General features: G+C 31.3%; 1 protein-coding gene and 1 long non-coding RNA gene across 4 annotated transcripts in view; one reads left to right on the forward strand and one right to left on the reverse strand.

Moving 5' to 3' along the window:
- The first annotated feature begins 289 nt into the window (after positions 1–289).
- Positions 290–1,557, forward strand: LOC145323339 (uncharacterized). Its single transcript, XR_013880924.1, has 3 exons — positions 290–352; positions 1,135–1,178; positions 1,464–1,557. It is a non-coding gene; the product is annotated as an uncharacterized LOC145323339 (long non-coding RNA).
- Positions 1,558–4,339: 2,782 nt separating this feature from the next.
- Positions 4,340–24,375, reverse strand: part of LOC145322364 (uncharacterized) — a 225,466-nt gene continuing 205,430 nt past the window's right edge. For all 3 annotated transcript variants that reach the window (XM_080164348.1, XM_080164349.1, XM_080164347.1), the window contains 2 exons: positions 6,725–6,860; positions 4,340–6,532 (listed from right to left, as the gene is read on the reverse strand). In XM_080164348.1, coding sequence (XP_080020474.1) covers positions 5,745–6,532; positions 6,725–6,860 — 924 coding nt within the window. In that variant the 3' untranslated portion in view covers positions 4,340–5,744. The remainder of the gene's footprint in view (positions 6,533–6,724; positions 6,861–24,375) is intronic.

The following is a 24,375-nucleotide window of genomic DNA, read 5'->3' on the forward strand; positions in this document are numbered from 1 at the left end:
AGAGTAGCTTCGCTACTAAAAAAGATAAAAAAGTAATATGTACACTTACTATCATTAAAGAGTAGATGCAATAACATTGCAGTTGAAGTGATGGAAAGTGTCATCTGTGACGTCTTAAAATATGTCTAAATCCATCTGTTTTTTTTTAGGGGTTTCCTTTCCCACTTCTTTACTCATCCCTCCTTTGTAAACGTATTTCTGTGACGTCATACATGACACTTTCCGGCGCTTCATTGCGGTTTGGCTTTAAAGTTAATGTCCTAAAAATACTGCAATTGATTTTAGAATGTTTATTGATGACCCTGGCCTCCCCTTGTTTGCTGGGTATGGAGACTATATTGAAATTCCCCAGGTAATATATCTTTCATAAGGAAAAAGGATAAGAGGATGAATACTCACCCCTTTTTCATGGTAAAATACTACTTCCCCATCCCTAAATTTAGAAGCAGACGAAAATCAAAAGCCGCCCAGGGCTTTTTGTAAGTCAATCATAAATAATAATGTGAATAAAAAGAAAAGCGATATTTAGCAAACAGCCGTGGGCGGTCAGAATCAGCTGAATGTTCATTATGAAAAAAATTTCCCCCTTTTTAGAAATAGAAGGATTCATCTTTTATGAACAAATTTTTTTAAATAAAAATAAAATTCTATGTAATTTTTAATTAAATTAAATTAATTATTCTTGTCCTAAATATGGAAATAGTAAAAAGTAAAAAAATATTTTTTTAAATAATTTTTAATCCTCCTATTTGAAAAGTAGTGGAATAGCAATAAATTTTAGCGCGGCAACAGCGCTGAGTAGGCCTATTTTCGTCTTATAGTTGCTTCGATTCCTCTCTTTTATTTTTTTCTCTATGATATCTTTTTAAGTTTAAAGCAGGAGTGTGCAAAATTTAGGAGAATTTGCGCGCTAAGGGACAATAAAAATAACACCCCACTGGTTGTCTGTATAACACCTCCATGGGTGGATAAACGGTCAAAGTAAATGATAGAGCAAATGAAAATAGAGAAGAATGGAATAAGAATAGAAGATAGGACTATGATCACGAAACCTTCACATTTGAATTATATTTGTCTTCTTTTGTAGCATGACCGAGTTTCAAAATACTAGTTCATCTTTATGTAATTATTTAGGGAAGATGTGAGGGTGCTACGGATAATCTAGATTCAATAGACAGGTAACTCTTTTTTGATTGTTGTTTACCTAAAACCAAAACATTTGTAACTTCCCTGTTAAGCACAGACCTAAAATAAAACCTAAAACTAAAAAATTGAACAAGGTTTGAGCCTATGAGCATAGCTATTTGTAAAAATAACATCTTATGTTTGTAAAAAAAAAGTAAGAGCAACTGGATTTTTTATAACATATATATATATTATCAAACCCGCTTCATTTCATACTAAAAGACATGATACTAGTTAATAGTATAGTGGAGTAGCTGCGCTACTTTTAATATCTTTAGATACTGCGGAGAAGTTTTATCCTGTTCCACCTCGACTCTGGCAAATCCAACAGCAGTTCCATCGTCTGTCTGTTCTTCTGTCACTCCATTTCAGGCAAGCAGAATTCTTATCATATTTTAACACACTAGTTTATATTTAAACCCTAACAAGATAATGCTTTGAATCTTTTTGATCGCCAAGTAGATATTCTTTAGTCTGTGATTTTTTTTTTAAATGCAGTAACTATTTTGCATAGAAGGTGTAAATCTCGTCTTCCTAGTAGTTTAACAGACAAACTGACGGACGTAAGGACATTTCCTTGTTTTAGAGTAAATACGTATTTATAAAAAAAAATTATTTTAGCTGAGATTCTTCAGTGATTCATTTGAAGAAATAAGCAAGGTATTATTATCATTTATTTTTATTGAATTATTTTGTAGGTATGACGACATTTCAAGTAGGGTTTTGTTTCAAAATCAGAGGAAAAGACAAAGAATTAATTATGCCTATAAAAGTAAACGATGCGAGAAATAACTATTCTCGTATTCATTCGAATCCGGTGGATAGGAACCGGTTCTCATCCATACGAAAAAACTATCGTATTATATCCAAGTTTCTACGAATATAGAAATGTACAATCATAAGATTAAAACTAGTTTTTTTTAGCCCGTGCCTTCGGCAACTCGGGGCTAAAAAAACTAGTTTTAATCTTATAATTGTACATTCTATATCCGCGGAAAGCTGTTTATTATACGATTCGAGAAATAACTATTTTTCAATTTTAATTGTTAAACTTCGAGTGCTTTGGTTAACCATATTCTGATTTTATCAGTGCAGCTAATTTTAATATTCCTTGATTGATCATTATTTGAGAGATTGCATCCTTTTAAATCTTATTTAACTTGTTGTTAACATTCCACATATAGACAGAAGTAACCGTGTTTTATTTCTTGAATATGGTGTCCCATAAATTTTTGTTAGCTTGTTGTTTTGGACATACGTATCCTTGTTTTCTTTTAGGAAGATGGTGTCCCGGGAGCTACAGACAATACTAGAAGTCCACAATCTGGATTCAGTATCAACTATCAACAAATTCCATGCTAAACAAGGATGATAACGTCCTTAAAAGCGAAGCTTTATAAATCAGACAATCGGACAGACGAACATAAATCTGAACGAAACTCGATATGTTTATTTCTTTTAATGAATTATGCTAAGCATGGACTTGACGTATTACATGTTATCACCGTACAAATTTGACAAAAAAATATTTATCCCTAAAATGTTATTAAGAGTTATTTTTTAGTTAGATAAATCTTTGATTAATATTTGACAGACTATGGAAAGTGCAAACATCCAATCTCTTTATATTGGACACAACCTAATTGTTGAAAAACTTCGCTCTTGATAATTATATTCTTATTTTTAATATAGATGTAATAAAAAATTATGAACTTAATAGTTATTTTTTTCATCGTATTATAAACGTATTATATTTGTAGAAAGCTGGATATAATACGGTTAGACATAGTTTTTTCGTATGGATGAGAACCGGTTCTTATCCACCGGAATCGAATGAATACGAGAAAATTGATTTTATGATATTTCTATATTTTAAAAGAAGCATCTAAATATCTCTAAATTTTGATCTTATTCCAAAGAGTTTCATGTTAGTCCAGTAGAGATTTTTGCAGGCAGACAACTCTCCCTCCCCCACCCCACCAAAAAAACAAAACTAAATAAGGCTTGTTTATGGTTAAACCAGAAAAGAGTAAAACAAGCTTACCACCAAAGTTTATAAACACATTCTATCATAATTTGTCTTAAAAGCTTGGGTACATTTTTATTTATGATTAGACTGTATATAAACAGGGAGTAAGGGAGGGGACAATGGATCGAATGTTCAATTTTTAGGAGTCTCAGACTTTGGGTACTGGCTTAAAGGGAATGTACAAGAATTTAGTTCTTTCTGACTGAGTTTGGGTACTAGCGAATGTAATGCCGCTACTCGTTTTGAATAAAGCAGACAGAGAGTAGTTTAAATATAAAAGGTAAGAACACACGGCCACCCTCCCATAACCTATTTCACTCCCCTCTCCCCCACCTCCCTTTTTTAATGCTGACGATAAGGAAAAGGAGAAGATGGTGGGGGCAAGGGGCAAGGGTAATAGATAGGACATTCTTGCCCAAGCTGTAGGCCGGGTCCAATAATCTTGTAATACAAAAATCACACCATTAAACCTCATTATATTTCAAAAACATGTTGTGATTTCGCCTGCCTGTCCCCTTTTTTTCCTGTTCATATAACTTGCCCCTTGCCGCCACCTCTCTTTTCCCTTTCCCTGTCATCTGGAGAAATCAAGGGAAGATTTTTCTAAGAATTAATTACAGAATGGTTACGTCAGTCTGATATACTGATAATCCAATTTTGAAATGATTGCTTTTTTTCTTGGAACTTTTTTTTTAGTTTATAGTTTATTGACTAACAATCCCTTAGCAATTTCCTCCGAATTTTTTGGATTAATCTGGATTTCATAGCCTTTCTTTGAAAACTCTTAAATTGAATTAATTGCCCATTGTTCCCTTCCCTTACTCCCTGGTATATAAAGCAACTAACTTTGGGTACCCCTAACTTTTGATGTGTGCCTCTGCCCATTGCCCAACTTATGAAAAAATCACGAAACCTTTCGTCCATAAATAATTTATTTGAAAATATCAATGAAAGACATCTTTCAAAAAGGCAGGCCAGCAGCTGAATGGATGTTGGTTGGTTTAGCTTAGATAATTGTTGCTTCGGCTGTAGCTTCCTCAAAGCGGAGTAGCTGATACTGGCTTGCGTCCATTTGCCGATTCATGTATCTTGGATATTGAGAACCTAATATATAAACAAGTAAAATTTTATGACTATAGATTTATTGATAGATTTAATCAAATAATTTTCTTAACATATTTGATCACACCAAAAAATATAATCATCGCACTTTAATTAGTAATAATAACATTTTTACATAGAATTATTTATTATAAGTAGCGCAGCTACTTCATATTTATATAACTAGTTATGTAGGTTTATTTTGGATGTTAAGATGATAATGAGTGTAATTTATGTATAGATATTCAAAAATATATAAAAAAAATTCCATCATGTTTGTAGCACTTTGTTTAAGGAATAGGACAATGGGTGATAAATTTCGTACCCAAACTCTACCTTTAATAGCTATTTTGGGGGGTAGAAGCTTAGTTTTACTCCCATTGTCCTATACCTTCCTTCATCATACATAAATGAAAAGTTATTACATAAAATAAAACATTAGAATTGTAAGTCAAACTTTTACCAAATTTTTATTTTGGCACTTTTGAGATTGTAACATGCTAGTTTTTAATAGAATATTTATCTTAGGGCCTAATAGAGGTATTTGGATATCCTCAAAAACCCTACACATATCTTTGTTTTAATATAGTCAATTTTTAGATTTAATTTACATAAAAAGGAGTAAATTAAACAAAATTTTATTTTTGGGAGGACAATTAATTACTGTCAAAAAATCATATTGATTTAAGCTTCATATTGTAATAAAATAATAAGTGTTTATGAACTTTTAAAAATAAAAATTAAATCAATAATCTTTTTTTGTGAGACAGTATTTTAAACTTGGAGCTTAATCATAATTCCCTTGGGACCTAGAATTGAGAAAAGCAGGTTTAGTTTAGAAATTTCTATAATGATAACATTTTTAAAAATAAAAATTAAATGATCTTTTTATATACTATCTTTTGTGCTTTTTAGTCATAATAAAAACAAACATACAACAAAAAAATCACAAAATATTTTAGTCATTAAAAAATTGGTTAATTAAGCCATTAATATTTTTCTTGACTGTTTTAATTTTCACAATTAAGTGTTTTTTTTTTTATTTCATTTCAACTAATCATAAAATTGGCGATAGTCAGATATTTTAACAATTAATATGGTTATAATCGTTTTTCATAAATGCCCACTTTCAGTTCTTATTTCATTTTTATTTTAATAATCTTATTATTTCGCTTTCTAGCATTTTGCTTTAAATTCATGTTTTTATCACTATATATTATTTTGATTTCTATACACTTTAGAGCTGTTTTTAATATTGTATTTGTGAATCGTTTTATATTTAGAACAACTACATAAATAACTATGTATGACAAAATATAGGCGTAATCTGCATGTATAATTGGGGTAGGAGGGGTTTTGGGTTATAACTTTGTTATTATTATTATTTATATACATTTTTATTTATTTATGACAGGTGTCTCATCTATGTTTACTTCTTCCTTTTCTTGAACCATCCTGCGAGTCTGGTGTCCTTAGGCATAGACACTGACCGAGATACTTTGGACGATTTTCCCTCGTCGGATTTACCGTTAAGGGCGGAACCTAGACCGCCAATGCGTCCGCCTCCGGTTTCCGGACCACTGGATGATTCATCCCGCAGAAGATCCGAGCTGGAGGCAAATTTCTTTTCCTTTGTCATGGTGGGTTGGATACGGCGACCGGCGGAGGCTTGTGGCGGCGGCCTTGGCGGTTTACCCGCCTGGTTGCCGATCTGATTGCCGGTATTATCATAGTTGACCTCGATGTTGGCGGGTGCGTTGGCCTTCTTGGACTTGAATGGGGTTAGCAGCGAGATGGATCGTGATATTTTCTTGGAATTTTTTAGGTTTGACTGCTGTTGTTCCCCAGCGGCTGCGCCCTTATTCGGACCCATAGAAGGAATGTCGGCCACAGCCGTGGCATGCAAATAAACAGATTTATTGCTAGCGTTGGTTGCGCGGCTGCCAGCATGCGAATGCGGCACCGAACCATGCTCTGACTCTGACGAATTAAGACTGCTGGTTACGCTGCTCGGCATTTTCCTGCGTCCCGCCACTCTGCTGCTGCTCGCTGTTGTCGCCGTGCTGCCGTTGCGCTTGATGGCGCTGCGTGGCGCACCGTTGTTGAGGCGGGTGCGCGGAGGACCGGCGACGCCGCCGTCCTTGCGCAGGCTTGAGCTGGAATGACCGGAATATTGGCTATCCACCTCTGCTGCATCAGGTTTCTTACCCTTCAATCCTGCAAGTATAAAAACGATTATAAAAGGCACATTTGGCAGGTTTTGTTGATAAACACTGCAAATAACATTATTGTAATTTTTTTTGTATTTAGGGTTATAAAACTGTTAATGTATGCTATAAATGTTTAAATTGATTTAGTAAGATGTCATACTCCAGAGTTGTTATTTAGAATATAGTTTTTCTAGCTTACCCATAATCTTGCTGGTGACCCTGCTAGAGGAGCGGGACAGACTGACTCCCTTCCTCTCCAACTCCAAGATTTTCCTTCTCTCCTCCTCTCTGGCCAAACTCGTAGGGCTTCGAACCACCTCCTCTTCATCATCGTCCTAGGAATAGTCAATAATTAATACAAGTTCAATTTATTTTGAAAGTATAATGACCAAATTGGGATATGCAGTATCATAGCTGACAGAAAGGCTAAAAGCATCAAGTTTTAAAAAATAATAAGGGGGGGGGGGGGGGGGTTGGATGTAGTACTTTAGTAAGAGCACTAAAGTTAAACCTTTTCTTCTTAAAACATTTCAGTTACTTTTGTAAGCGATCTGTCTCTGCATGTAATGAACAAATGTGACCTTGTTTTAGAATTTTGACATTGGACTAAACTGTTATTTTCAATGTAAAACCAAAGCCTAGCCTCATGATTTACCAATAAAAATACTACAAACACACTATTGCATATGTACATTCATTAATAACAAGGATGACAATGTTCATTATCTCAATTTTCAGAGACACAGCTTCTTAAAAACACAGGATATTTCAATTAACAATTATATGGCATTTAATTTATATTTAGGACACTTGAAAAAGTATGTATCTTTACGTTAAAGTTTCGAATCCTAACTAAAGAATAATACTTCTTGATTATTATTTTATCTTCAAATGTTATAACATTGTTAAATATTTTGTGATATATTTTATGGTATATTTATGTACATACATACTTAGGATTTAAAGTATTTCTACTTAAAAACGTGATGCTATATATCACTTCTAATATAAAGACTGTATGTTTGAAAATTATAAGCTAAAGTTTTAAATATAACTTATGATACGAACAAGGCTTTCCAGAACATAATTTAAAGCTTTTTTTAGAAAACGTCAATAGCAAAGAAGCTTGCATAAGAAAAAAGACATTATTGTTATTTAAAAACTTTATTCCGCACAGTCTTTTTTGAAGGAAGTAAATTTTAAAGAAACAGAAAGGCTTGACAGTGTTTGATCTTTTCCGCAGATTATTGATCATGGTATTAATTTTTATCTATTATTCGTTGAAAACGATACATGATTGTTCAGTATGGCTAATAACCGGTCTTAACCCAGTGTATATTAATCGGTTTCGTTTACTTATATCAAAATGGCAAGTTATAATTACATTATTTCAACCCTATTTCTATACTATAGTTTCATATCCCCATATTTTTTTTGCTAATATGCAACATTGTGCGAAGATGAAGGAACACCAAGGCTGACATATATATAAATGTTCCTAGTAATATAAAAATATTAAAACCATTTCCCACTAACACATTAGATCCAGGAAGATAAAGGAAAATATTCACGGATTTTAATGGATAATCAATTGGCGATAAATTGACCCTTATAATGAACAAACTTAGATTATTGGTTGAAATGTTTGGACACTGCAAGTTAGTTCCACCCAAGATTTATTAAGTTTTATAACCATGATATCCCATCCGTAGGCTCAAAACTTTGTATACTTTCTATATTTTAATTGAGTGGTTTCAAATGTTTCAAATAATAATTTATCTAAAGAAGGAATAAAATTATTTACCATCATTAAAGATGATTGTTGATTTATCGTCCATTGTCTTATCCCATGAATTCTCTGACTTATTTACATAGTTTTTGTCAAGTTTATAATGGATAGGTTTAGTTTAAATAACTTCAAAAAGGAAACAGATTATTTATGAGTGGAATGGAATTTCAGGAATAAAGGGAAAGGAAAAAATATCTACTTCTTTTTCATTCACTTTTCAGTAAAGATGGATAAGAATAAGATAATTGCACTACAGCGAGAATTATGTTTATAAGAAGCGCAGCAATAACATGCTTCAAATACACTAATGAAAAAAGAATAAAAAACCTTTTATTAGCTTCTTAAAAAATATAAAGAAAAGGTAATTTTTAAAGCAATTTATATGTTTAGATTTTAGGCTGTAATATCATATTATTGTATAATCTACAGACCAATCTTCCCCCATCCCTAAGTGTCTGGTATATATAGGTGGTCAAATATCCGTGCCCCAAGGCACAGGACAAGACTTTTCAATTACGGGATTACATACATTTTAAAATGGTCCAGTTTTGAATGGGGATACGTTTTTTAAAACAAGGATAATTAAGTGTAAAAACATTTATAAATTGAAAATACTTATATATCGCATCGTGTTATAGACAGCTTTCTGCGGATATCAAATTTTTTTTTAGGCCGGAAGGGCCTAAGGACTGAGCTAACAAAACTAATATAATTTTTAAAATTTTATTTTAATACTCGTGTAAAATTGTCAGTAATACAATGCTATACATGATATTTCTGTATGGCTGAGAACCGGTTATCATCCAGCAGATATTGATCGGTTTCGAACCATACTGGAAAAAAAGTAAATTTTGCAATAATTTGCATAGGTATTTGCAAAAATCCTTTCAAAAGAAGTTACATAATTAATTGAATTTTATTAAATGTTAATTTAATAAAGCAATTGTTTACAAACCAAACAAAGCAGTTAAATTAGGCAAAGGTTTTGCTGTAGAAATGCTTCGCTATAAAGCAACTAATCCCGTACAATGAGAGATAAATGGCTCAGAGATTAATGGTAAATAAATCTTTTTAATTCTTTTCAAGCTTATTCTTTAGCTATACAGTTGAATAATGAAGAATTATAGCCACATTTAGAGTGAAGATTCTCTAAAATTGTACATTGTACGTTTTTTCTTTAGGCTTTAGGATGAACTTTAGTATTATAGTTTTATAAGAAAAGTACCTAGGTACTAAAGGAAAATAATTTTATTATTGCATTGGCTATAAAAATTTTTCCAGATGAGTTAGTAATGATTATAGCAATTGTCTTGTTTGCCTTATTTATTTTCATTGCATTTTTACGTTTAATGACCATTTTTTGGTCTTGTTTTTTTTCCAAAACTTCCTTTAATAAATAGGAAATATAAAGACAGGTTTTTAGCATGAATATCTAATTAAACTTTGAACATTGATATCCTAGTTATATCTTAGACGTATTATCTCATTCATTACTGTAATCATAACAAATAGCCATTTCAGTTAATCAGACAGGGAAATGACAATGGCAATAAAAAAACCTTCATCCAACCCCCTTTTTCTTCCCCATATAGAAAGAGCTAATTTTAAACATAAAAGTTGATTGGCCAATAAATATTTTTTTATACAACTTTTAAAAGCAAAGCTTTTCTATTAGTTATGGTCAGTCCTTCCGTCAGTCCGTCACGAATAGCTCTTTTCGTTAATTTAGGCTTGCTAGAGTTGTCCTATCGATTTCAAACTTTGCATGGTTATTCCTGTAGTAGTTAGGTAAAATTTAGAAAGCAGAATGTCCGTAGGTCCATTAACATGTTGATTTTTAACTTTTTTAACAGCAAATTTATATATGATAGAATTATTCGATTGATCTGATTTTTGGAATACTGATTCCTAGGAAAACAAAGTACAATGTTATAAGCAATATATATACTCAAATCCTATAATTGTAAGTATGTCCTTAAACATTATCCTGTATTTCAACAAATATGCTTCAAATTTTGTTCATAATTTTATACATAATTATATTCTGATTATTCACTTAAAGCACGCTACAAGTGTTAATGTTCGTTTGTCTTACCGTTTCAGAGATTCGCTTTTATACTTGTTATTTGAGAATGAGAAACAAGAACAATTATGTCCATGAGTAGACCAGCAATAACAAGACAACAGTTTATATCTTCAAATAACATTGAATTGCAATGCATTAATAATAAATAAATATCATAAAATAGTTAAGTAGATCAAACAAGGAATTTCAAACAACAACTACAGTTTTAAAATTGTATTTCATCCATAAAAAGATAGTTTAAAATAGTGAAATGAGATTTATAAGGAAGATAGCTTGTTTCAAAACTTCTGTTTATTTCCATTTTTGGTAAACAGCCATAAAACACTAAAAATCTTTTCCTTTTTTACTAGCAATTTTTTGATAGAGATGTTTTACATTTTGGAAGAATCAAACTGGAAACAGAAAATAAAAAGTTCGTCCGTCAAAACGTCAAATTTAATACACAGATAGATGCTAGATTTTTATGAATAATTTGCTTAAAATGAAAGGGGCTACCTAACAAATTTATGATTTGCGATGTTTTATCATAAATAGAGGTACAATTCAGGGATCTAATTAGCGCTGAATTGATATACAACCCCCAATGATGGTTAACAAAATAATCCCTTTTGTAGATTACAATTAGAGGTTGAAACGTTTGGACACCCAACAGAAAGAACCAACCAATCAAAACTCACTTATTTACTCAAAGTCCCCAAAGTTATTTAACCAACATATCAGAAAACAATATTATAAAACTTTGGGGACCAGTGTAATAAATTGCACAATGTCCCCTCCCTTCTAGGGTACACTTTGCTTGGAACTTTATAAACCTTCAATCATAGTTACAATGTTAAATTTGAATGTAGATTGACTTTTCGTCCATTTTAAAATCTTTCTATTCCTGACATTTTGCCCTCTCTTAGATGCAGATATTAATAGTAAACTTTTAGGGATTGAGGAATAGGTCAATAAATAAAAAACTAATTTTCAATCATATTCTCCGTGTAAAAATCTGTCTTAAGTAACTTATAGGATTTGGGAGATAATAAATTTTTCTACCGTTATACTTTCCCTGGATGTTAGATCTGTATATTGATAATAAAAATTAGTTTGTATTTATAAGGGGGTAATTCTTCATTTTTCAAAGGTATCCACCCTACACCACCCTATTTCTTTACAATTTTCTAGATTATTTTTAATTTTATACAACAATTTTTGTTTTGTGGTAAATCAATCTAATTTGGACTATGTAAAAACTTTAAGAATGTTTTGATAACAATCAAATGGTTTATATCGACTTTAAGGAATCACATAAAAGTGGTTTGGGCTGACAGTCTTTTGACATGTCCTTAAATCACATAATTAATATTATAAGACTGACTTATAAACGACACAACAATATTCTAATGGCATTATAACTACATGAAATTTAAAATGGAACACAGAGTTTGGACTTACTGACAAATGTCTTGCAATCAAAATGGAATAAATGTTCCAGAGTTATTATCTTTCCAGCAGTCCATTTGTTATTTTCAAAAATATTTATGTCCCTGTCTTCTAAGGCAAATGAATTAAATTTGTCCAATAGTGTGTAAAAATATTCAGAACATAAACATTTTGGCGGAGTTTATTTTAGGAACAAGTACGATTATATCCAATAGAAATGATAAGTCAACCACAAGTGATCATAAAGAGGGTGAAAGAAGAAAGAGAGAGTGAATAAAAAAAAAGATAGACAGATGGAAGAGAGAGAGAGAGAGAGAGACAGAGAGAGACAGAGAGAGAGAGAGAGAGAGAGAGACAGAGAGAGAGAGAGATAGAGAGAGAGAGAGAGACAGAGAGACAGAGAGACAGAGAGAGAGACACAGAGAGAGAGACAGACAGACAGACAGACAGATAGACAGACAGACCAACTTACTATGACACTTAGACATGAGCTTCATAGCTAAAAAAAATAAGCAATAACAAATTTCAATAGAATTCAAAACTTAATAAAACTTATTATTTTCATGCAAAAAAAACTACTGAAAGCTTAGCCGTATAGGAAATAGGCAATATGTAATATGGCTTTGTGAGTTCATAGAGTATTGCTAAACAAAAATTAAGCATAAGGACATGTATTCTAAATATCCTATGTATAGAGAAGATGCACTTTTCTATTATATAAAGTAGTAAGGCTATTTTTTTATCCGTTAATATATCACTAAACCGATTGAGTTCTCCATTTTAGGAAAGCTTCAATTAGTTTTCGTGGTGGTTTTAGGCTATTTTATGTCAGTCTCACTCTACCTTTGAATACATAGCCAAGAAGTCGACATTAATTATTCAAATTTTATGTCCTTTAAGTGTTTTAGGAAATGTTTTTTTTTGTCGTTATTACAAGTGATCGTACTCGTTTTTTTAAGAAAACTTGTCTTTGTTTATGTAGAGCCAATAACCATAATAATTATCTGTACGGCGCTCATTAGCACAGTAATTAGCAAATAAGAATATTTACAAAGTTAAAGTCATTACTATACAATATAACTATGGCTATTTAGAAAAGTTAAAGCCATTACTATACAATACAACTATGGCTATTTTTTATCAAGGTGCCCAAAACTTAGGGATCTTAAGTGATAAGTCAATTGACGAAAAATTTATGTTTACCTCACCTAATGATAAAAACTGCTCCTAAATATTTATTGATTGAACAATTAATCTTCGCTACGTATGTGGATTAATACTCATAATATATGTACTTAAAAAGTTTTTCTTCATTTTTATTAGGCATTCGAGGGAGTAAAAAAGGTAGGAAAATAGCCTAAAACCAAACCTAGACATAAGAAAAAAAGAATTAAATAGTCTACAACTATTCAGAACCCTTTAAGAAGCTTCTATAAAATGAAGAACTCAATCGAACAGTAGTTATTGAAATCTTAAGCTGCAGACAAATAAAAAAAACTACTACTTTGGATTAGGATTATAAAATATAACTAATGCCTGAAACCCTAGAAAAAGGTGTAACATTTATTTAATATTAAGAGACAAGTTGTTCGTTCATTTCCGCAAACTATTATTCGGACATCTAAAGGGATAAAACAGGCGCCGATAAATTAATTTACATCCCCGATGATGATACACAAAATCAACCTGTCTGTAGATAATAATTAGTGGTTGCCAATTTGCCAATATGAAACACAAAAAGCTGTGATATCATGCGGATGTGAAGGTCCACCACAAAACGAATATTTAATGTTTATTTATGATAATGGTATAACTGAATATTTTAAACAAGGATTGAAATACACAAAAAAAACACTAATAGCAAAGATGTGATGAAATTTGTGTTAAGTTGTTTCTATAAAGTATTTTTTGCTGAAAAATCCGCTAAACAACATAAACCATTAAAATTTAGTCAATAACAACAACAAAATTCGCAAAAGATGAATATTTGTGTAAAAAAGGCATACAAATTAAAACTGGAATAAATTGGTTAATTTATTGACAGGCGTATCAATTCTTGGGGAGTGGTTCTCAAATTCAGGGATAGGAAAATTGACAAGAAATTATTATTCCTTAAATTTTTTGGTGGTAAATTTTGCATTAGAGATATTTGGAGCACAATGTTGCGCAATTTTTGCAGGGATGAAACATTGGTAACCAATGTTTATAGTCATGTTGCCTCATCCGTTGGCTGAAAAACACGGGAGCTTTTATTAAATCTTCATCTGTTGGTACTAATTAGCGGTGTCCTTACCTTTTCTACAATAATTCGAATTTATTGAAATGAAAATTTTTGACTTACCCCTTAAGATCCTTGATCTCATAGAGTTGTTTTAATTTATTCATTTTTTTCTTTCTATCTCTCTCTCTCTTTTCCAATTTCGTTGTTTATTTTGTTCTTTAAATTGAATTAAAATATGGATTTTGAAAAAAAAATATTTTTATTTTATGGCGATATCTTCTTATTTTAAGTTGAATTTGCTGGATAGAAAAACAAAAGTGTTAGTTTGGTGACATTTTGTTTACATACATGATTTATATCGACAAAATGTAAATAGCTGACTATTCATTATCGTGCTATTTTATTTTGTCGACTACATACAAAGAAAAATCAACTTTATGTCATAACTAACCGCTACAAGAAACTTTGTTGCGCAATTCTTATGATGATACTATGCCTACATTCTTAGGTTGATATAATGTCAGAACCATAGTTCAACACGGATTACCAGGACATTAGGATAATAACCATAACATGAACAACAAAAAGTTTGGGGGAAGGGTTTAAGACGAAAATAATGTCTTTTAACTGTTACATTAATAATTTATCAAAAATTAAGGCTTGTCAGCAGGGATCTAAAGGGATAAGACAATTGCCGATAAATTGATGTATTCCCCCAATGATTATTCACAAAAGTATCCCTTCTGTAGAGTACAATTAGGGTTTGAAACGTTTGAACTTTCAACTTAATGAACCTACCAATCAAAATTTAATAAAAGTGTCCAAGACAAGGAATAAAAAAACGTTATTACAAAACTTTGGGGACTAGCGTAAGGGGACTTTCCCTTCCCTGGTTTTTCAGGATAATTTTAAGAAAGGGGGAGGGGGACGGGGGGACGGGTATTGTTGTTGCACTTAACACCCAAAAACATCAATATTGTCGATTTGAAGTCACTCGATATGATAATTTGCCAGTCGTACTGTCTGTAAATGACAAACAAAATTTTAGGTATTTTAAAATTATTATTGATTTGTTGTTATTATTTTGAAAGCATTTTTATGGTCATTGTGTTGCCCATAATACTGACGCATTAAACAAATAGGCTTTTGTAACAAAATTGCCAGCATATTCATAGGTGTCATTTTAAATTTAATTGATAGCAAGTTAGATAAACTAAAAAGTAAATAATATTGGCTCCCTACCATTGCATTGGAAGAATTTATAACATAAGAAATGGGAAGGAAAGTTAATTTTTTGCCCATGGTCCTATCCCTGTATCCCTGCAATGTTTAACCTATACTATTGTTAAAAACACATTAAGCCTTTCATAATTATTAATCATGTCTTGAACTTGTAAAGCGAAACTTTTCCCACATTTTGAATCGATCCGTTTGTCTGTTTGACGGTAATTATTGATTTATACATATTAGAATAGATCTACAAATTTCAAACTTTGATGTAAAAATATTTTTTACTTTTCTCTTCATATTACATATTGAAACATTTATCTTTCTTTTATTGAATGATTCTTGCTAAGTGAATATTTGTTTTTAAACAAGCATAATTAACATCCATGAAAGCGACTAACTGACGTTAGAGATAAAAGTATAGAGTGGTTATTGAGCACGAGCCTTTTAAATCTAGCAATGAAATACAAATTTTAACGACAAAAATCCATGCATGTGACGAACGCATGTTTAACCCTAACCATAGAAGAGCAACGCTTATAAAAACGTGCTTTTATATCATCCTATGCCCTATTTCACCCCTTGTAAGGCGCGTCGCAACGCGCGTCTACCAAAAAAATCTGCAGAAATCCACCCCCCCCCCCCCACCTTTTACCCCAATTTATCATGATAAATTTGGAGGCGAGGTAGGTGTGGGGGCAATAACGGTAACCCCCTTTTCTCGTGCAAATATTGGTAATATCCCCAAGATTATATAAGAGGGCAACCCCCCCCCCCCCAACCAACAAAATATTAAATTTTTTCATTAATTTTTAATACACAAGAGGACGGTGTCGGTAAAATTAATCTTAGTCCCTTTCTTTCCCCAATATCTACAAACTAGTTTAATTAGCACCATTTTATATCAAAGAATTTAGGGAGGATTAATAATCAGATTCAGAATCAACCAAAAAAAACTTCGAAATTAAAGAGGGTTCAAATGGCCTCATAAAAAATGTTCCAAAAAATGAGAACATTTGTATGCTACACTCTAATACACTAGACACCAATAACAAATAACAATAGATAGATCACATAAAATTGCAGTTTACCAATTAATAAACGAAATAAAGTAAGTCATTTTTTTAGCAGATATTGTCAATAAACCCCTTTTTAAAGATTTTTTGGTAGATTTATAATGGTTCTTAGCTCCCCATCCTCTAATTATAATTTCTAAAAAAGCATTTTTAAGTAACTTTACAAAGTGTCTCAAAAATCAGCCATGTGACGTCATGAATATGAGGGATTGTCCTTCTCTTTTTTAGTGGTTTTCTTCTCCTCTCATCTCCCTCATTTTTATGACGTCACATGGCTGATTTTTAAGACACTTTTTAATTAAATGGATTTTTAAAAAGTTTAAAGGTAATTTATCTCATATTGTCATATCCTATGGATAATAACACATTACCTAATATTGAAATGATATGCTAGACATAGTTTTTTCATAAGGATGAGAACCGGTTCCTATCCACCGGATTCGAATGAATACGAGAAAAAAGTTTAAAGGTAATTTATCTCATATTGTCATATCCCTGAAAAATAACACATTACCTAATATTGAAATGAAATTATTTACCAAGACTCACGATTCAATATCATGTGTCGATTTGTTCAGGGATGAAGGAATAGGACAATGGGTAACAAATTAATCTACACCCCGTTTATTCTCCAAATATTCACAAGTTATCAATGCAGAAGAATTGGCGAAAATTAATTCTATCTTCTTTGAATGTCTTTTTAATGATACCTTTGCTTAAAATAAAACCAAATAATAATTAGACAATAAACATTATAGCCGCTCTCTCTTAAAAAATACATATAATATATATTTACTATTGGTTTGATTTTAGTTTTTTTAGTAAATACGTTAACTTACGTGCTCTCTCGCTCCCATTTACCCCTTTAAATGAATAAGTTAAGTATTCTTAGTTTTGACTTTATATTAATTTTTTTTTATAGGTGAGGTGAGGGGTGTTATTTGCTTATGAAATAATTTTTAAGAAAATGCTATCGATTTGATAGTGTAATATACATTATATAGTTCAAATATGTCACAATACAACTAAGGTTAATATTTCTAGACTGCTGAGTTGTGTTACAACTGATAAAGAATGGTTTTAGAAACCACTGTTTGTGGGTTTGTTTTGTGATTAAGATCCGTTGTGTTTTTGTATTTATTTGGTGAGGAGTGATCAGTGGTGTGCATTCTATTCAGCAAATGTATCACATTGTCAAAACAGCTGAACTGTGTATTGTTACAAAAGCACAAAATGAGAGAGAGGGACATTGGGCTATTTATTACACTAGTCCCTAAAGTTTTATATCAACGTTTTCTTATTCGACTTTTATTTAATTTTAATTGGTTGGTTCATTTAGTTTAGTGTCCAAACGTATCGACCACTAATTGCAATCTTTAAAACAAAAAAACGCTACCATTAATTTTTGCCCCTTTTTGCGGAAATGGAACACTATGCTGATATTATTAATATGCTGAAGGAAATGCATACCCCAATCATTATATCATTAGTTCGTGTCTGTCTCTGTCCCCAATTTTAGCAAAATTTGTCAAATCATCGATCTAAATTATAACAAGGACAATAATGAGGATAAGTAACGTAGCACACTCTTATTGTTGCTGCCAAATACATTCGGGTACTCAAAGTTGTATACACTTTTTTTCATTGGATAGCTTTAATATTTTGGGTAAAGTGAAAATCTATATTAAATCTATATTAATTTGTCCAAACTTTTCAACAAATAATCTAAATCTATAAAAGAGGTAATTTTGTTTTTCTTTCATGAATGTGAATCAACTTAACGTTCATGGTCTTATCCCTTTAGATCCATAGTTTGCTGTTCTTTTTGATTGTATTGAAATGATAATCTATCTGATTAAAACACGGACAAAGTAAATCAAATTATTGCTGCGCTATTGTGTATACGAAAATTGCGGTTACCAAATATTGATAATGTCCTTTTCATGCTGTTATCAGTTAGATCTTAAAATTTGACTTCCTATATATTTGTTTACGGACCAATTCTCATTGTTGGGTAGAGTGATTTAATTAGGTTTTCAGAAAGGCTTTGTATTAGTCCTTAGTATGTTTTGTGATTAATATCGACTCACTGGTTAGCTAAAGCGTGTTCATGATTAACCCTATATCATATTAAGAAAGAATTGCCTAATGATTATATAATTATTATGAATCTTTTTCTACATTCCACACATATTCAATTGATAATATTATTTCTATATCATTATGTTGATAATATCAGCATTAAAGGAGTGTACTACATAAAGAGTATATTATATAATAAGGATGCCCTCCAAAAAAATGCATCCAATATGAATGTACTTATTAAGCTGGGGTATGAAATATGGTTTTAACTGTTTTACTGTTTGCCTATGTCATTACTTATTGTAAAGATTATGTGCTTATGTTAATATCAGGGATGTAGGCATATGGCATTGCGTGATAAATTATAAATTCCTGTCTAACCCCCTAACAAGAATCTAATTCAAAGTTTCATCCATAAAAAGAGGTGGGGGGGGGGGGAGGTTGAATGAACCATTCCTTAATCCCTGGTAAATGTAGTTAGGTTATGCATCTTCAATAGAGAAAACAATATCCATTTGAGGAATAATGATTCTTATTTCGCCCTATTTCTTATGGTGTGCAGCTACTCTATGGTTTTGTCATATCCATCCGAGCACATGAGCGAAAATACTGTAAAACTTTCTTGTTTTTTTTGCCAGGTTTCAAATTCGGAAGATGAATTGGTTTAAAAGTTGATTCATTAATAATTGCTGAATTTATTTATTCACCATAAATGTTGCATTTTTGTAATTGCTGAGCTTCTTATGGTTTTACTTTTTTTTGTATTTTGTATTTCAACTTTTTTTAAAATATCAAGGGGGGGGAGTCTACTCAACAAGTAAACTCATAAAAGACTGCAAGCATAAGATTTGAGTAGGGGGCGTCTACACCGACCCCCCTACCGCACACTCCTGATTTGTAATGGGGGCGTTGAAAAGTAAAAAAAAAGAAATCTTCTTTGCAAATAAATGCATAGCAACCCTGTGGGTATTCAATCGACAAAAACTATTTAAAAACATCCTTACATCTACTATAGGTGGTATAATTTATTCATAAAAGTAAAACACATTGAAATTATTAATTAATATTAGATTTTGGAGGTTAACCCCAACCCCTCTTGCGGCTAGCTATCTCTCTATTTAAGAGAAATAATTTAAGTTTAAAGGTGTTATTTTATAGGTAGCTTAAAAACCATCCAAAAGTTACTTTACTTATGCTATAGGGAAAAAACAAAAATAGACAAATAATCTGAATCTGATACGTTTTCTATACATGGTGAACCAATAGAAATTTTTGTCGACTGCATTACATTTGACAAAAGTAGCCCTTACTGACATGAAATCGGTATACTGTTATAGCTACTAGTTATCCTGTTATTTAACTCGACATAATAACCAACTTTAAACAACACAACAAGAAAGAAATGTCTGCCATTAATTGGCATTATTATGAAGACATTTTTAACAAGGTTGTTCTAGTATATATTATCTCTATTGTTGATGTACAAATGATATTTGAAATAGTTTATGAAACATGCTCTATGCCAAAATTTGTTTAAAGAAAAAACTTATGAATAAAAGAGACTTATAAAGAAAAGGGGGAGGATGCAAAAAGAAAAGAAAATTGAATAAAGAGAAAGTGAAAAAGATAAAGGAAAAAAGAAAAGAAAAAGGCGTAGGTAGGATCTTTTTAATTCATTATGACGTTTAATGATTTTCTTTTGAAATAAAATGTTGCTTGAAGTTCATATGATGATTTCACCAAATTTCTATCTAAAAGGCCCTAGATTAACTTTATATCCTTAATAAGTAAAGGGGAATTGTACATCCCTAATTATGATAACAAAATCACCCCTTGTGTCAGGTATATAGTTATTGGTTGGAAAGTATAGACACTTCTAATTTGAACAAACTAATCAATATTTTATAAAAGTATCTAAACTATAAAATCCATGTTGTGTTGATTACTGACAATCCAACCCAATTCATTATTTCATTAAATAAAAATATTGAAAATTTAGTATTATAGCTGCGCTACTTATGGACATAATTGTCCTTAATTTTTAGAATATTAGTCCCCTTATCATTTGATGCTGTTAAATGTATTTCTTATCATTTTTATAACCTCGCTGCATTTGGAGACATTTTATTGTTCATGAATTTCATGGAGACTTCGTGGAGAGGTCTCTGGTATTTTTTGCAATCACTTAGATATTTTAAATAAGTACTTGAATACATTTTTTATAATGGAGATTTCATACAGTGACATATCTATAAATGTAATTTTCCATAATTGACTTGACTAACTTTACTAGATACTACAATGCTTCTGGAGACATTAATTTTTCATGAATCTAATGGAGACTTCGTGGAGAGGTCTCCAACTATTTTTTGCAATTGTAGCAACTCTATAAAGTGTCCTAGCCTTCATTCAATTGACTTATGGACGTACTCAGTCATTCAGATAATTGTCTGCATTTAGAGATATTTTATTTTTCATTGAGACTTTATGGAAAGATTTCCAATAATTTTTGTAGTATCTCTGTAAAAGGTCCTATCCCTCACTTAATTGACTGAATCACTCAGATATTTTCTTTCAGGTAATCCCTCATTGACTTACTCAATGATTCCTGAATAACTTATTAGAAGGATTATTTTTGTACTTAAATAGTAAACATAGAGGAGCAAAAGCTTAAAATAGTCAAAATATATATGAAAATCACGCAACCTTGCAACTCGAAATAAAATCAAACAATTGGTATTAAATTTTTTTCATTTTATCTATCTACATATTTGCCAATTCTTCATAACTATAATTGGCAATGTTTCAAACATTACTGTGAGATGAATTAATTTACTCTGTATTGTTGTATCCCTGTATCCCTAATATGTCCTACTGGGCCTAATATATCGTATCCACATGCCTTTCCTATGTTCACATTTCAATACCAATATTAACCCATTCTCACAATCTAGCTAAAACTGAAAAATTTGATCAAGTTCGCCCCTAAAAAAAACAATTTTTCTCATATTGCATCTGAACAAATTGTGAATGCTTATTTTAGGTTAAGTAAAGATTATAAGAGCCCTGAAGGGTAAGAGTCCCCAACAGGAGCTAATAACAATATTTTCTCCAACATTTTAAAAAATATTCATCTCATTTTGTCGACATGAAGAGTTGAAATTGTATTTATGTAAACAAAACACTTTAATTTTATTAAAAATCATAGTAAAAAAGTTTAAAATGATAGCTTTTAATTGTTATAGTGTCGGAACTCTTATTTTGCATAGCATACTAAAATTGCGCATGGTTTCAGGGTGACAGGGGACAATGAACGATAAACTAATTTACATCCATTTCTTGCTCTTAATATTAACACGCAGCAATAAGAATTTCACTATTAAAATAATAAGAATAATTTTGTTTAAAATTATTAATCATCCCTCCTTCTAGAATTTTACACTTAAGAATTTAGGGGATGATTAGTTTACATACCATTGCCCTATCTCTGTACACCTGACAAGTATGTTTATAATGTTTATGCATGTATTTTCATTATTTACATAAAGCCAAGGACAGGGATAGCACAAATAAACCTTTCTTAATAATTTAGTGGCGGATTCCGCATTTTGTGGGCAAATAAAGATTAAAAAGGGTTGAATCAGCTGTTTGCAAGATCTTAAGGGACAAGATAAACACCCTTACATATAATTTTTAGTTACAATGAAAGGGTACATAAATGATATAAGTATAAACTGACAGACAAGATAGACGTTCGGATAGACAGACAGGCAGATATATAATAAAAGTGTTAAAAACCTCGAGGGCATAATTTTGCCATTGCTCAAATTTTGTACAAAAAATAACAAGAAAAATCTATTTCAAAGTAGTATTTATTTTGAAGGTTTCCTTTATATCGTGTATGAAGTGCAAATAAAACTTTCTGAAGAAAAAGACGTATCTTTGATGCTTATTTTAAGTTAGGTTAGGTTGGGTAAATGTTAGAGAATATGTAGAGGGCCACGCAGGGTATTTTATTAAACAATAATAAGTCCTAAACTCTTTTTGATCGAGTGAAACCAATTTTACAAAATATGAAAGATTTGCTTCAAAAAGTATTTTATTCCTAATTTAAATTTTTTTGGTAAGGTAATAAAATTTTAAATTCTTGAACAACATTTTATGTAAATTTTTACCAACTTGCTTAATGATTCAGAATAATATATTACTATGTTTTATTGATGGTGTTATAAAACAAGGATAAATATAATGAAATGAATAGGTGCGACAAAAACAATAAACTAAAGTAGTAGGTTCTTTATGTTTATGTGTGTGTCTTATTAACTCTTAGTAGGAGGGGGGGGGGGTGTCAAAAACCCCCTTGATTTTAAAATTTGGGAAAGCCTTCCCGCTATTTAACACACTAATGGTATCACACCCCCATTGTAAATTACTGTCAACCCAATGTACAAATTTGTTAGACAAACCAATTAATTGAGTAGCTTTGCTAGTGCTACTATTATAAACGCGGAAAGAATTGACTTAATTTAAACTATGCGATGAATAAACTTAGTTGGGACACTAATGTTAATACGGTCACTTTTAAGCAGGGATCTAAAGGGATAAGACAATGGCCAGTAAATTGATGTACATTGTACATCCCAAATGATGCAAAAAATTACCCCTTCAGTAGATTTTAGTTTATGGTTGAAACATTTGGAAACCAACTATTCAAAATTGAATATTAGTCCCAAAACTTGATAGTTCAACGAACGAAAAAATGTTATTATAAAACTTTGGGGACTACGGTCAATTTTAGGTCTTTAGACCAGGCAGCAGGTATGGAGGGATGGGACAATTATGAATAAACTTAGTTGGGACTCACGGTTAATTTTAGGTGTAAGGTTACAGGTACATAGGGATAATGCAATGATGAAAAAGATACCTTATTACCCCGTTAACTTTTATGTAAGTGTTTATTAGTTAAACTTTTCTATTATTAGGGTTTTGTGCAGTTCAGTAAGTCACTTATGGCATTATAAATTGGAGTTGTTTTCTACTAATTATAGCCTACAGGTCAGGAAGTTCATTATTGACCATTATGATTCGCTTGTCAGGGATGTTTCCATCCTTGTTTTTCATGCTTGTCCGTGAATATTGACCTTAGGGCGGTGTGACTTCAATTCTGCATTTTATTACATAAGCACAGTGTTTAAAAAAAGCGAAGCTCTAAAATCTGAAGAAAAGACAAACGTACAATAATTCTTGTTAAATGTTAGAACTTTAAAAGCAGAACATTATTTTGTAAGTCTTGTACAATGTACATAAATTTGTTACTAAATTGTATAAATACAGAATGGGCAAAAGGACATACATTTTTTGGATTTTTAATGTTTAAAGCGCTTCAAAGGGGAGGGGTCAGTTTGACAATGTGTTAAATATGCGGAAGGGAAAGCGCACCTGAAAAGGGCAACTATTATGGTAATTAAATAAATGAGCATTCTACCGCCAAAAACTATTATTACTTTTTTTAATGCGTTGTCGGTTAAAATGTGAACTAAGTTTTAATGACTTAAATTATTTATCTGCGTAAACGTTTTTAAAGACCTTAACGAAAATTAAAAGAATATCGCTTAAATTGCAATCATAAAATAATTGAGTTTTAGGCTATAAAATAACTGTAGGTAATTTATGATTTAATTATGGTAAGGATTTAGACTATTTTTGGGGGGTTATATAGGCCGGTGTAAAAAAAAAATGAGTGAAAATAGAAATCTATCAAGGCAGTAAAATAATTTGAAACATGTGTGTAAAAGAATATATGTGTGTGTGTGTGTGTTTTTGTGGGCGTGTTTGTGTGTGTGTGTCTGCCTACTAGCTTTCTAGATAAAAATAAATATTTCAACAGTATCCAATTTGAAACTTTTGAACCATATAACAACCCTCCTTCCACCATCAAAAA

This window comes from Acartia tonsa, chromosome 6 (genome assembly GCF_053477335.1).
Source record: "Acartia tonsa isolate MP-2025a chromosome 6, ASM5347733v1, whole genome shotgun sequence".
Classification (NCBI taxonomy): Eukaryota; Metazoa; Arthropoda; class Copepoda; order Calanoida; family Acartiidae; genus Acartia; species Acartia tonsa.